The 12,338-nt window shown below is 36.0% G+C and overlaps 1 protein-coding gene across 1 annotated transcript; it reads left to right on the forward strand.

Moving 5' to 3' along the window:
- Positions 1 to 10,430: 10,430 nt before the first annotated feature.
- LOC148200644 (uncharacterized) lies at positions 10,431 to 12,095 on the forward strand. The gene has a single exon (XM_088113195.1). The coding sequence runs from the start codon at positions 10,431 to 10,433 to the stop codon at positions 12,093 to 12,095; it is 1,665 nt and encodes a 554-aa protein (XP_087969321.1).
- Positions 12,096 to 12,338: the final 243 nt, after the last annotated feature.

Below are 12,338 nucleotides of genomic sequence, written 5' to 3' on the forward strand. Positions count from 1 at the left end.
AAAGGAAGAAAAAGAAGATGAGAGGAAAGAAGAAGAAATCATATGAAAAATCACATCCTCATCCAAAGAAGAATCATAGGAAGGAAAAGAAATTCAAGTGCTTTATGGAAATCTTCAAGAAATTGGAGATTAAAGTTCCTATGATTGAGACACTGCAACAGGTTCCTGGTTTGATCAAATTTCTAAAGAAGTTCAGTAGAAAGAAGAAGAAAAAGAAGAAGGAACATGAGCTTTATTGGGTCAAGCTAGTGACGTTAAAAGAGCGCTTGCTGGGAGGCAACCCAGTGATTTAAGAACTTTTAAATTTTTGGTTTGGTGATGTAATTTTGAACTTTTGGGTATTTTTGTTTTTGTTATAAGTTTGTTACAGGGTTTACATCTACTGATGGATGTTAGGCGGAAGAGTATCTACTGAAGGATACTATGTTTGTATACACCTACTGATGGGTGTTGGTAAGAAAGATTTGCATCTACTGAAGGGTGCTGGAGGATTTTGGGTCAGGCTCGTGACGTTAAACAAGCGCTACCTGGGAGGCAACCCAATTGATTGATTTTATCTGTATTGTTTGTTTTCATTCTGCTTTAGTTGCATGATAGGGATTGAATGTTTGAGTGATCTGAGAAATTAATTGCAGGGAGCAAGTGAGGGGCATGAGTAGAAGGCACCTAGGGTAAGCTAGGAAGAAGAAAAGCACAACACGAAAGTGCCGCTGAGCGGTACTTTACCGTTGAGCGGTACTCTCGCAGAATGGGTTTTATTTCCCCTTAGTGGGACCCGAGCCCATTAGGGTATTTTTAAACCCTAAGCTGCGTATTCTTTCACACTTTCAGATTTTTCTCTGCACAAACACTCCCACATACCTTCTCCAAGGTTTTCCACATCTTTTCACTCTTCCACTCAATTTTTCACTAGTGTGCCATCAAAGTTTGGGGTTGGAAGAGAGCATTCTAGCTTGGAAGCATTCTCATTGCATCTAGTATCTCCACCCAAGTAAGTAAAATGCATTTTGTTCATTCTAGGGTTCTTGAATTTGAATGTGATTGTCAAAGCATGAATATTTAGGGGTTTTGATTTCAATGCATGATTTGATGATATATTTGATGTTTGAACCGATTAAACTGCATGATTATGAACTGGAAAACTGAAAATTGCATTTGGGTGGAGTTAGGAAAGCTTTAAAACAGGTTTTTCAAAAATCTGCAGAGTTACCGCTGAGGGGTAAACTGCCGCTGAGCGACACTCTGCCAGATTTAGTTTTTCTGGTTTTTTGTGATCTGGAATGTGGTACTGGTGGCGCTGAGGGGAAATTCTGGCCCTCATCGGTGGTTTAGCTTCGAAAGGAGTTGTGTTTTGTGTTTTACTAATGATTAACATCATGTTCTGTGGTTTTGTATTTGTGTTTTGAATGTAGAAATGGCCTCCTTTTCAGGAAAAAGATTGAAAACCATGGCAACCAAGAGAAAGGAAAAGGAACCAGAGCAACCCCACTCTAGCAGGTTCCTCTCTAGGAAACATGAGAAGCACTTTAAAGTGGTTCAGGACAGGAGGCTTCTAATGGAGAGAAAGGTTGGAATGATACCTAACTTTGCTCCTCAATTTGGAGAGCAAGTGTTAGGGAATGATTGGGGAAAGCTAGCCACTTATCCTGCACCTGCCAACATAGCTGTGGTAAAGGAATTTTACACCAATGCAAAGAAGATTGGTGATTATCCAGCTGAGAATTATTTGGGCTATGTCAGAGGCCATGCTATCAGGTATGATCCTGATTTTATTAATAACTTCCTGGACACTGTATGGGCTGGTGAGCAGTGCCAGTTTGCTCTTTGCATGGAGGAAGGTGCTGATTATGAGGATGTGGAGAGAGTATTGTGTATACCTGGAGGACACTTCCAAAGGAATAGATCTGGCTCAGTGGTTAACATTAGGAGGACGGATTTGACTCCTCTTGCAAAGTATTGGATGGCGTTTTCTCATGCCAACATTCAGCCATGTTCACATGTGTCAGATATTACTCTCAGCAGGGCATTCTTCATTTACTGTGCTATCAGAAACTTGAATGTTAATATTGGGCAGGTGATAGCTGATGAGATTAGTGTGTGCGCCAATACTTCAAACAACAAAGCACCACTAGGACATCCTTCTTTGATCACGCACCTTTGCAAGATAGCCGGGGTGGACACTTTTGCTCCACCATTTGAGAGGCCAAGAAAAGCTATTGATGAGGCCTATTACAGACAGTATTGTGGAGGTGAGGATGCAGCTCAGCCAGTTCCACCACGCCGTGCTCGTAGAGAGAGAGGGCCAGCACAGAGCCAGACATCTGCTGATACACATGAAGCAGAACCATTCCAGATGAGGGACATGTATATGTCTCTTACACTACAAGAAAAACAATTAATACCGACGGTTTATTACCGAAGGCTTTTTGGCCTTCGGTAAATGTAATTTACCGAAGGCTTTTCCGAGGGCTTGTGTAACATGACGTTACCGAAGGATAAAGGCCGTGTGTAATGGACATGAGTGATTATCGAAGGCAAACGACCGTCGGAAAGTGAGTAATGTTTATCAAATTAGAAAGTCAGATATTTCGGAAGCATTTCGCGAAAACTCCTTCTTCCCCCCAATTTTCACATTCTCTGCCCTAACTTCATCGACGAACTCAGTGGCTGGCTTGTGCAGACTGCTTCCCACCCTAAGCACAATCTGGATACGCTTCTTCTCCACTCCTCCATTATAGGTGAAGTGTCCCATTCTCCCATCTCATTTTGTGTTGCTGTTACTGTTTTGGATTACGCGTCAATGGTGTAACCTTTTTCCTTGTAGCGTTTTGCAGTGTTCTGAGCTGAGGAAGGTGGTGGGTGGCTGAGTTGAAGGCTACCATTATCGAGGGAGGATATTGGACGACGCGGCATGGACGAGGCGGCATAACCAGGGCAGTGTCGCTGCGTGACAAGGTCTTCCACTACTGCTTCAGAGGCTATCGAAGGGGCTACCGTCGAGGTAAGTTGTTATTTTCATTGATGAACTATGAAAGCTAAGAAGCATTTCTTCTAACTTTGTTAAATGTATGCTCTGAATTATTTTGTGCAATATGATTTGGTATAGAAAAATTGTTCAAAGTTGGCATTTTGATTGGTATTGCATTTTTTAGAATTAGGCATTTTAAAACTAAAGCAAGCTAATATCAGTAGATTATGAAAACTGATAGCAGTTACTCACTGAGAGTAAAAAGCTACTGGTACACCTAAAGAGCCAATTTGATATAGCATAAGTAGCGAAATACTCAAGATATCTCTGTCCCATAACTATAGAAGGTGTAATATTCCTGTCAAGGTTAATGTATAGACCTAAGGAAGGTAAGCCTGTCACAGACATAACTGCAGAAGCAGAAGCAGATGTGTAGGCTAAGTTTTCCATCCCAAGGGTGTTTTGGGGCTGCATGCTAGTCACAGACATAACTGCCTCCGATTTTGAAACCATCTACGAAAAACAGTCTTCTGCCACCATCCCATTCGGATCAAAGCAACTACTTTCTTCGTACATGTTTGGACCCCGAGTGATTTTGATATTTGCCTCTACAAAGAAAAGGTCTAATTAATATAACATAGGAACTAATGCAGCTTATAGAAAACAAAAGGGTCAATATATTACTGTGAGTGAAATCTGACATTACTGAACTTAGGATTGATTTATTGTTAATCTTACTACTTGATGTAGAAGGATAAAAGTATTGATGTAGAAGGATAAAAGTACCTTAAACTATTTATGGTACTAGACACAATTGTCAATGGTGCATGATGTCCATTGCTACCAAGCAAGGAATTCTTAATCTTCAGCTAATCCAGAGTTTGAACATAGTTTTGAACTCTTTTTAACTTTAAAATTAATTTGGAATCTCACATTAGAAGTACAAGTGGTCAAACAAATGTAGTTTGAGATATAGTGATAATCAAAATTCAGTAAAATGCATCTCAGTATTTGGCATGACTTGAACTTTCCTCTTTAATTTCACATCCCCTTCAACCATTATACCATCTAGTTTAAGCAATTGATTCAGCAATAACTGAATGAGATTAAGCACATCTGTTTGTGCAAATCTTCCACCTTTATTGATAATTCACTCAAATGTTGATACCTAACCAAATCCAATCACTGATCATTAGCAACCACAACACTATTTTTTCCCTTATAGCCTATCTACTTCCAATCACTCAAATGTTTCTAAAAATGGACTGCACCTCAAAGTCTTTAGAACACCACTATTTCAGACATAAATTAGCACCAAAGCAGATAAAAAACTGCACCAGAAATGTACAAGGACAGCAATTTGAACACTATAAGAGGGTCCTTTAAGGACTCCAAAATATATTTTCTCTCGGTTTTTAATTTGCCTTCAACAAGTGAAGTGAATTTTGTTCCACTTCCCAAGTTTGTCCAACATTAAAAAAAGTTTACAGTGTTTCCAAATTGGTTGTTTGAATAGAACACATAGGCCCTGGTTTAGGTTCAGATGACCCCTTGGCTTGTAGCTTTGGCTAACAAGAATACTCAAAAACAAATTCAAAGAAAAAATAATTATGTTACTGGCCACTACTGCTACAGTGTAGTTTGTGGTCCAAATTCCTTGTGTAAAGCAAGATGCATGTGATCATATCAGCATGGTTTTGGACCACCTAATCAAAGTGAATTCAATACTCAAAATGAATGTAAACAGTTTTGGCTTTTCAAATGATAGAGGTTTGTTATCTGTTTAGAAACTGTCCACATAACACTCTCTCTTATTGCCAAAGATTAGCCACACAAAGGTCATAAAAATGAGTGTTCTCTCTGCTGTTTAGTGCAGTGGATTAGGCAAAATGTATTTTTCAGCACTTTGTCAATCTTTCTTTCTCTTTCAATCAGTGTCCTACATTAGTGATATGTAGAGCCTAGTTTTCTTCTCAGTAGACCAGAACCTGTTTGTATGTAAACACAAGTTCACAAATCAACAAAGAAAGAAAGATTACAATTAAAAGGTTATGTGATATACAACAGTAAATTACAAACAACCTCTAATATACGTAGATGATTCAAAGTTTAAACTTATTCTGATGCTACTCCAAAACAGATTGAGAAACACTATTATGTAAACCCAAGAAATCTGTGTCTGCTGGAATGTCGAGTCTATGAGTCCAACACGTGTAGCCTCATAATTGTTCTTTTCACAGACATCACAGGACCTCACAAAGTCCTGGACATCTCCCTGGCCAACCCTAAAGAGATAGCAGTAGAACAGGTTTGACTTTCCCTGTCCTCTCTCCAACCAAGGCCAGTCATTTTCTTCTACAATTATCAATTTAAACTGTTTATTAGTACAGTTAAGTAGAGGGTGCAATTTCTCACCACAATGAAAGCAAATGCCTTTTTTCACTGAATGAACTCAAGGTAAAAGAAAAATTGCAAGTATTGTACTACATAAGAGCTTGGGAAGAAAACCAGAGCTTAAGGCCCCTTCAGAGATTGTATCTCTGCCACAAAATTAGAGTAAGATTCAATCGTTAGTTGGAAGAAAATTGAACTGTTAAATAAATTAAACCTATTTTTCTAGAGTAAGATTCAATCTTTAGTTGGAAGAATATTGAACTGTTTGACTGCATCTTCTAACCTCATTGTTGTGCCTCTCTAACTCAATGGTACTACTACTGTTTGACTGCTACCCAATAGGAGTAAGGAGGTATTATTGTTAACTTGTTGAAAAACAGAAGAGTTAGGGTCTATTATCTATATTTGGAAACTATTTTCAAAAACTAATAAAATATATTGTTTTATGAGAATAGTTTTTGTAACAGTTTTGGAAGTTAGCTATTTTCTATCATTTGCCATCTTCTTAGTGTTGTGACATCTCCCCCAACTCCTCCATATAAAGTAGTTTTTCAAATTTATTTTATAGGGCAGTTTTTAAAAACTAAAGACTCCACAAACCCTACTATAAAGAATTTGTTAGAACAATTACCATTTTCAAGTGGTTATAAGAGAATATAAACAAATGTTAACTTCATTAATTTTTTCTGTTTTGACAGTTGTCTGTTAGGCTGTTATAAACTGACACTGCTGTAACCTCATGGTTATATCATTCTACGAGGATGTTTATTTATAATTCTTGTACAATGAAAGCTTAGCATCATTGTAATCTTTCCATACTCAGTAATGCAATAATATAGTTTCCTCTTCTTGTGTCTATCTCTTCTATGTTTATTCAATATTATTTAATTTAAAATAAGCAACCACTTCCAAGGGCTTATTTGTTTTTCATCATTACTACTCCAATTGTCCAATAATTCCTAATCTAGATCACTCCTCCTTCATCTGTGTGTCCCTCTCACTCAAAAATAAAATTAAAAATCTCAAGCCAAATGAACTTGCCATGCTATCTGCTCTGTTTTCTAGCACCTAAATGAGATGATGAAATATTAGGAAGGATAAATATCTTGCTGATTTATTTCGACTTTAACATATTAAAATGTGAAGACTATCTTGGGAATTCAAGTTTCCTTTTGACTATCCAGACTACTCTTCTCGTTGGATAAACAACATGTTTTACTTGTTTTTATTTGCAGGGTAGTACTGTGATATTGTCTGCTCCTTCAGGTCCACCATTAACATCCGTGCCTAATCAGAACTCTGAGCTGGTAAGTTCTCAGTTTTATATTGTCTTAAATTCTCTATATTTGTCACATATTGTAATGTCATGCAGTGATTCGAGCAGAAATCATTATCGAAATTATAATTGAATGTGAAACACTAATTTAATGCATCTACTTTTTTGGAAACTGTAGTATTGTAAGATAACATTCTCTGACTCCTGGGTGAAACACTTATTTGCTGTTATTCAATTGATCTCTTACAATAAATTTCATCTTCTCTAGTTCTGTCTACAAACTTAACAGACTCTTAAGTTTAGATGACCTTTTGCCTTGTAGCTTTGGCTAACAAGACAGACTCACCATTTTTTTTTCTTCGATAGGAAATCAATAGCAATATTTTCACATTCTTTAGCACATGATTCTTAGATTCCCCTAAAAAAATGAAGAAGAAGTCACTGGTTTCACATTTGAAAAACAATTTAAAAGGAAAATTATCGAAAATGAAGCCTAGGCAACCGCGATCTGGGATTGAGGGAAGAGGACAGATCGAAACATGTTTTCTTAAACATAAAGTGTTTGATGTGGAAACATATAATACTCTTTTTTTCAATATAGATAATAAAACATATTATATAACCTAAGACTTTAACTAATGTAAAGTCAAGTAATATTAAAAAACACAACAAACTAAGGTTTTAATATAATAGAATTTCTAATCTTAAACCACCATATTTAGTTACTTTACTTTGTCGTTATAAACACTCTGACTGTATAGAATTGTAACAAGGAAGTAATATAAGGCAATTTTTTCTTAAAATTTAATTTATAAGAAGATTGCAATACAGTTTAGAGTTTACTTTTGATCAAGAGGAATTTATAGAATTATTTTGTTCACTGCAAACCTGTTAAGAATCTGTATAGATACTTTTTACTAGGATTTTAAAATAGTTTAAAGTAATTAAATCTGGGGTTCATTCATTAGTACTAAAAAGACTACAAATTTGCAGTATGTGATATCCCTGGACCATTTTTAGAAGATGTTGGTAACAAGTGTGATTGGTTGGGAATAGAACTAACTTCTACTTTGAAAACTGGAACACGTGAACATCTTGGTCCCGTGATGTTCTGAATGATGATAATCAAAGCTTACTTGAAACACATACAATATATGGGCGGACCATGATAGTATGCTACCACTTACACTTTTATTTCTCCAAACTAACCTTTTATGTCAAAATTTGTACATAGTTTTGCGGTCATTTGTTTTACTTCAGTAAAATAACAATTTTTATTGAACAAAATCAAATAAATGATGTAGCTTCCTTTTCCCCTTCCACTGGACAATAATAGTGCATTCTGTAGCTTCCTTTTCCCCTTCCACTGGACAATGCAGGAACTGATCAAAACAATTAAAACAAAGAGCCTCCAAACAAAATGTCTCTTCATAAATGTCCTTGATGCATCTTCCACAGCGAATGCAGCGTGTTATGCAAAGAAGTAGATGAAGTAGCTCAAAATACTACTCAAACTTCAAAAATATTTACACAATTTGCAGAGTGCACTAAAGTAGGAAAATATACTACAGTAAACTATCCTAACAAGTTAAGAATGGTAGAACCTACCTATTTAAGAACTCACACTAAAAGATATAGGTAAAAGTAGTAGCTTAAACTCAAATTTTGACAACTTAGAACCTAAAACTAGTATCTCAAATACACTAAAAGTGCAAACCTGCATTTAGACCATCAGTGAATGTTCATCTATATGTTGTATGTTGATGTATATATTGTATGTTCCTATATATTGTATGTTGATTTATTAGGCTACGAATTGATTAAGTTAATTAGTCATTTAAAGTCATATGGTGTTCAAAACATTCTCAGTAGAATGAGAAGGGTAACACTACCTTAACCACTTACAATTGACAAAATATATGAAAGTACTCTATAAAAGAGAACTTTAGTAATGTCAACATATTGACAACCCCCAAATTTTATTTACAACCACTTAGGATGTTAGAGGCATTTCAATACTGAGGACTTGTCTTTGCATGCCCTTATTGAATGCCTATGACCATAGTGTTGAAATTGCCTTCCATGTTCGACTTCAATAGTAATAGGTTTATTACTTATGTCACATGGAGTGTTGCTGTTTTGGCTAAGTTTTTATTTGTTTGGCTTGTCACAGAACATGGCCCATTTTCCCAACCATCGTGGATGGATGTACGACCGTTGTTATAGTGGAAGGAGAGGTTTGAAAGAATCTTTTGTCATCGGAGTTGAAGAGTTCGTGGAGACGGCTCGACGATATCAATATTATGCCTTTGATGGAGGGATTCGATGTCCATGCATCAAGTGCGAATGTACAAGCATTCTGAAAGATGAAGTCGTCAAAGTTCACCTTTACCAAAAAGGGTTCATGCCTAATTACACGGTTTGGACATTTCATGGTGAAGAAATTCCTTCGACCTCCACTGCAGCTGAAAAACGGCTTGCATCAGGTTCGAATGCTATTGTAAATACATCTGAGATAGATCAATTTGCCTATATGCAAGAGATGGTCGACAATGCTCTTCGTCACCATGCTGAAGAAGCAAACGATAGTCATGATGAAGAGCCTCCAAATGAAACGACGCAGAGGTTTTACAATTTACTGACAGAGGCAAATCTACCTGTATGGAGCACGCATGGTCTGTTAGCAAAATGATGAAGATGAAGTTTTGATGATGTCCAAATCAAGTCAAGAGAAATCAAGACTCAAAATGTTATGAAGACTTGTATTGCTATGGAAAGCTTTTGTAATAATTATAGTTTAGTATCTAGGACTTAGATTATGAGTGGATTTATGTTTGCATTCAAAAGAGATGTAAAAATAAGCCAAACAGCAAAATTTGTGCAGTGTTAATCGATTAACACAGGGTGTAAATCGATTGTTCCAGAGACAAATGAAGAAGCACTGCATTGAGCTGTTAATCGATTAACAAGGGGTGTTAATCGATTAACGTTAATCGATTAACAAGGGCTGTTAATCGATTAACACAGGAGCCGTTTGAAAAACTAGCCGTTTTTAAGAGCCGTTGAACTATCCGTTGGGGTGCTAATCGATTAACCACTGTAGCTAATCGATTAACACAGTGTGAAAGGCTGAAAACGAAAAATGGAAGAGCCTTTGGATGAGTCTATAAATAGACTCTCATTTCCTCTCAAGTAAAGAACCTAGAGACACAGAAACTCTTCCCTTGTGCTCAAATACTCAGAAATTCTTGAGACTTGTGTGTTCTTGTTCGGCTTGTGAAACTCTTGTCTGTGGAGCTGGTGAAGTGCTGCTACGGTGACAGAGGAAATAGCCGGTTCATCCTTGGTGTGTCTAAGGAGGTGTTCGGAAGAGAATCATCCTTCGTGAAGTATTCGGAGGAGGTGTTCATCCTTTGTGAAGACTCAAAGGAGGTGTAGTTTCATCTCTTGTGGTATCAAGAGAGGTGTTTTCTAAACTCTTACAAATTGTATCTTTGTGATTGTAGTTTGTAATTGTTTTGTGATTAGTGAATTGTTTATCTTGTTTTGAGATAAGCGACTGGACGTAGGATTGGTAAGATCCGAACCAGGATAAAATCATCTGTGCAAATTTCTCTCAACCTTACTCTTGCTTTATTTGTGTTTGTTAATTGCTAAGTAAGTTTAATTGAGTAGAAATTGAAAGGCACACGTTCGTATTAAAAACCCTCTTAGTTTGTTATCCCACGCTAACCATTCCGCTGCAGCCGCTCCTGACAATTGGTATCAGAGCTTGCTTTGATAGTCATTCAAATGGCAGGATCACATCAAACATTCGCAGAGGGTGCTTCTATCAATAGACCACCACTATTCACAGGTGAAAATTACGCATTTTGGAAGGTCAGAATGCAAATTTTTATGGAGTCTATTGATATAGATATTTGGGATGCTGTTGCATTTGGTCCTTCTGTTCCAACTAACAATATGCAGGAACCAAAGCCCCGTGACCAATGGACTGCTCAAGATAAGAAAAAATTTGGTAATGATGTAAAAGCTCGTAATATTATTTCATCTGCTTTAACTGTTGATGAGTTTTACAGGATTTCTATTTGTAAAACTGCACAAGAAATGTGGGAAATACTTAAAGTAACCCATGAAGGTACAGATGATGTTAAGAGAGCTAGAAAGAATACCTTAATCCAGGAATACGAAATGTTCAGGATGAAGCAAGGGGAAACAATAGTAGATGTTCAAAAACGCTTCACCAACATTGTCAATCATCTCATTGGACTAGGTAAATCTTTCGATACTGATGAGCTTAATATAAAAATTCTGAAATCTTTAGACAGGTCTTGGCAACCAAAAGTGACTGCAATTTCTGAGTCACAAAATCTCAACACCATGACTATGGCGGAACTTTTTGGAAAGTTGAGGGAACATGAACTTGACCTCGGAAGACTAGATGAAGAAGAAGCAAAAGCAAAAACTAAGAAAAAGAGTCTAGCCTTGAAATCTGAGGTTGAAAGAAGCAAAGGTAAATCGGAAGATGAAGACTCAGACGAAGAAGAAGAATTGAGACTCATGATAAAAAGGCTCAACAGGTTCATGAAGTCTAAAGGTAAAGGAAAATTTAGATACGAAAAGAAAGATAATCCAGTATCTTCCTCAAATTACCGATGCTATGGTTGCGGAGAAAGGGGGCATCTCAAAGCAAACTGCCCAGATCAAAAGAAGGGTGAAGACAAAAAGGAGAAAAGATTCTTCAAGAAAAAGAAGGCATACATTGCATGGGAAGACGACAATGAGACCATTTCAGATTCAAGCTACTCAGATGAAGAAGCAAACATCTGTTTAGTGGTGAACGACGACGCTGGAAGCCAAGTAAGTACATCTAGCGATTCTGATAATTCTAGTCAAATTAGTGAAGATGAATTGCATGAAATTTATGCTGCTTTAATAGTAGAATCTGAAAAACTAGATCTTGCTCATAAGAAATTGAAAAAGGATTTCAAAAATTTAAAAATAAATTTTGAAAATATTTCTGAAGAAAATAAAAATTTGAAATCAGATTTTGAAAATATTCTTGAAGAAAATAAGAATTTAAAATTAAATTTTGAAAATACTTTTGAAGAAAATAAAATTTTGAAAAATAAAGTTTTAATTTTTGAAAAGGGTAAATTTACTAGTAGTGATGAATGTGTTTCTTGTGAAAATTTTAAGAAACTACTAGAACAAACAACCTTAGGAGAATGTAGTAAAAATAATGAAAATAAGGTTGTTAAAAATAAGTATGTTCCTAAAATTAAAAATAAACACAATCATAGAACCCGTAGAACTTGGGTAGAAAAAGGAACAACTTATAGGAACACAAATGTTGTATCATGCTTTTATTGTATGAAAAAGGGTCATACTTCAAATAAATGTAAAATTAAGCATTATGGTGTTCCAAGTGGTAGATATATTTGGGTTGTAAAATGATTTCAAATTTTCAAATTAACCCAAAGGACCCAAACAAAATTGTTGGGTACCAATTTTTAAATTTCTTTAAAACAATTTTGTTTTAAATATTTGAAAAGAAAAATTAAGAAATTTTTATTTCAAAGAATATGGAACAATTTTTTTTTATATATACAAAGCATATATAGTTTTCAAACGGAAAATATTTGAAATAGAAGAATGTGTGCATGTTGTCTTTAATAAAATTGTAGACCTTGAGGCAAA

Source organism: Vigna umbellata, chromosome 4, assembly GCF_029865625.1.
Source record: "Vigna umbellata cultivar VRB3 chromosome 4, Vumbellata_1.0, whole genome shotgun sequence".
Classification (NCBI taxonomy): domain Eukaryota; kingdom Viridiplantae; phylum Streptophyta; class Magnoliopsida; order Fabales; family Fabaceae; genus Vigna; species Vigna umbellata.

Excerpts from the sequence above, each read along its gene's own strand:
- LOC148200644 (XM_088113195.1), top strand. The coding sequence starts at position 10,431 with ATGGCAGGATCACATCAAACATTCGCAGAGGGTGCTTCTATCAATAGA.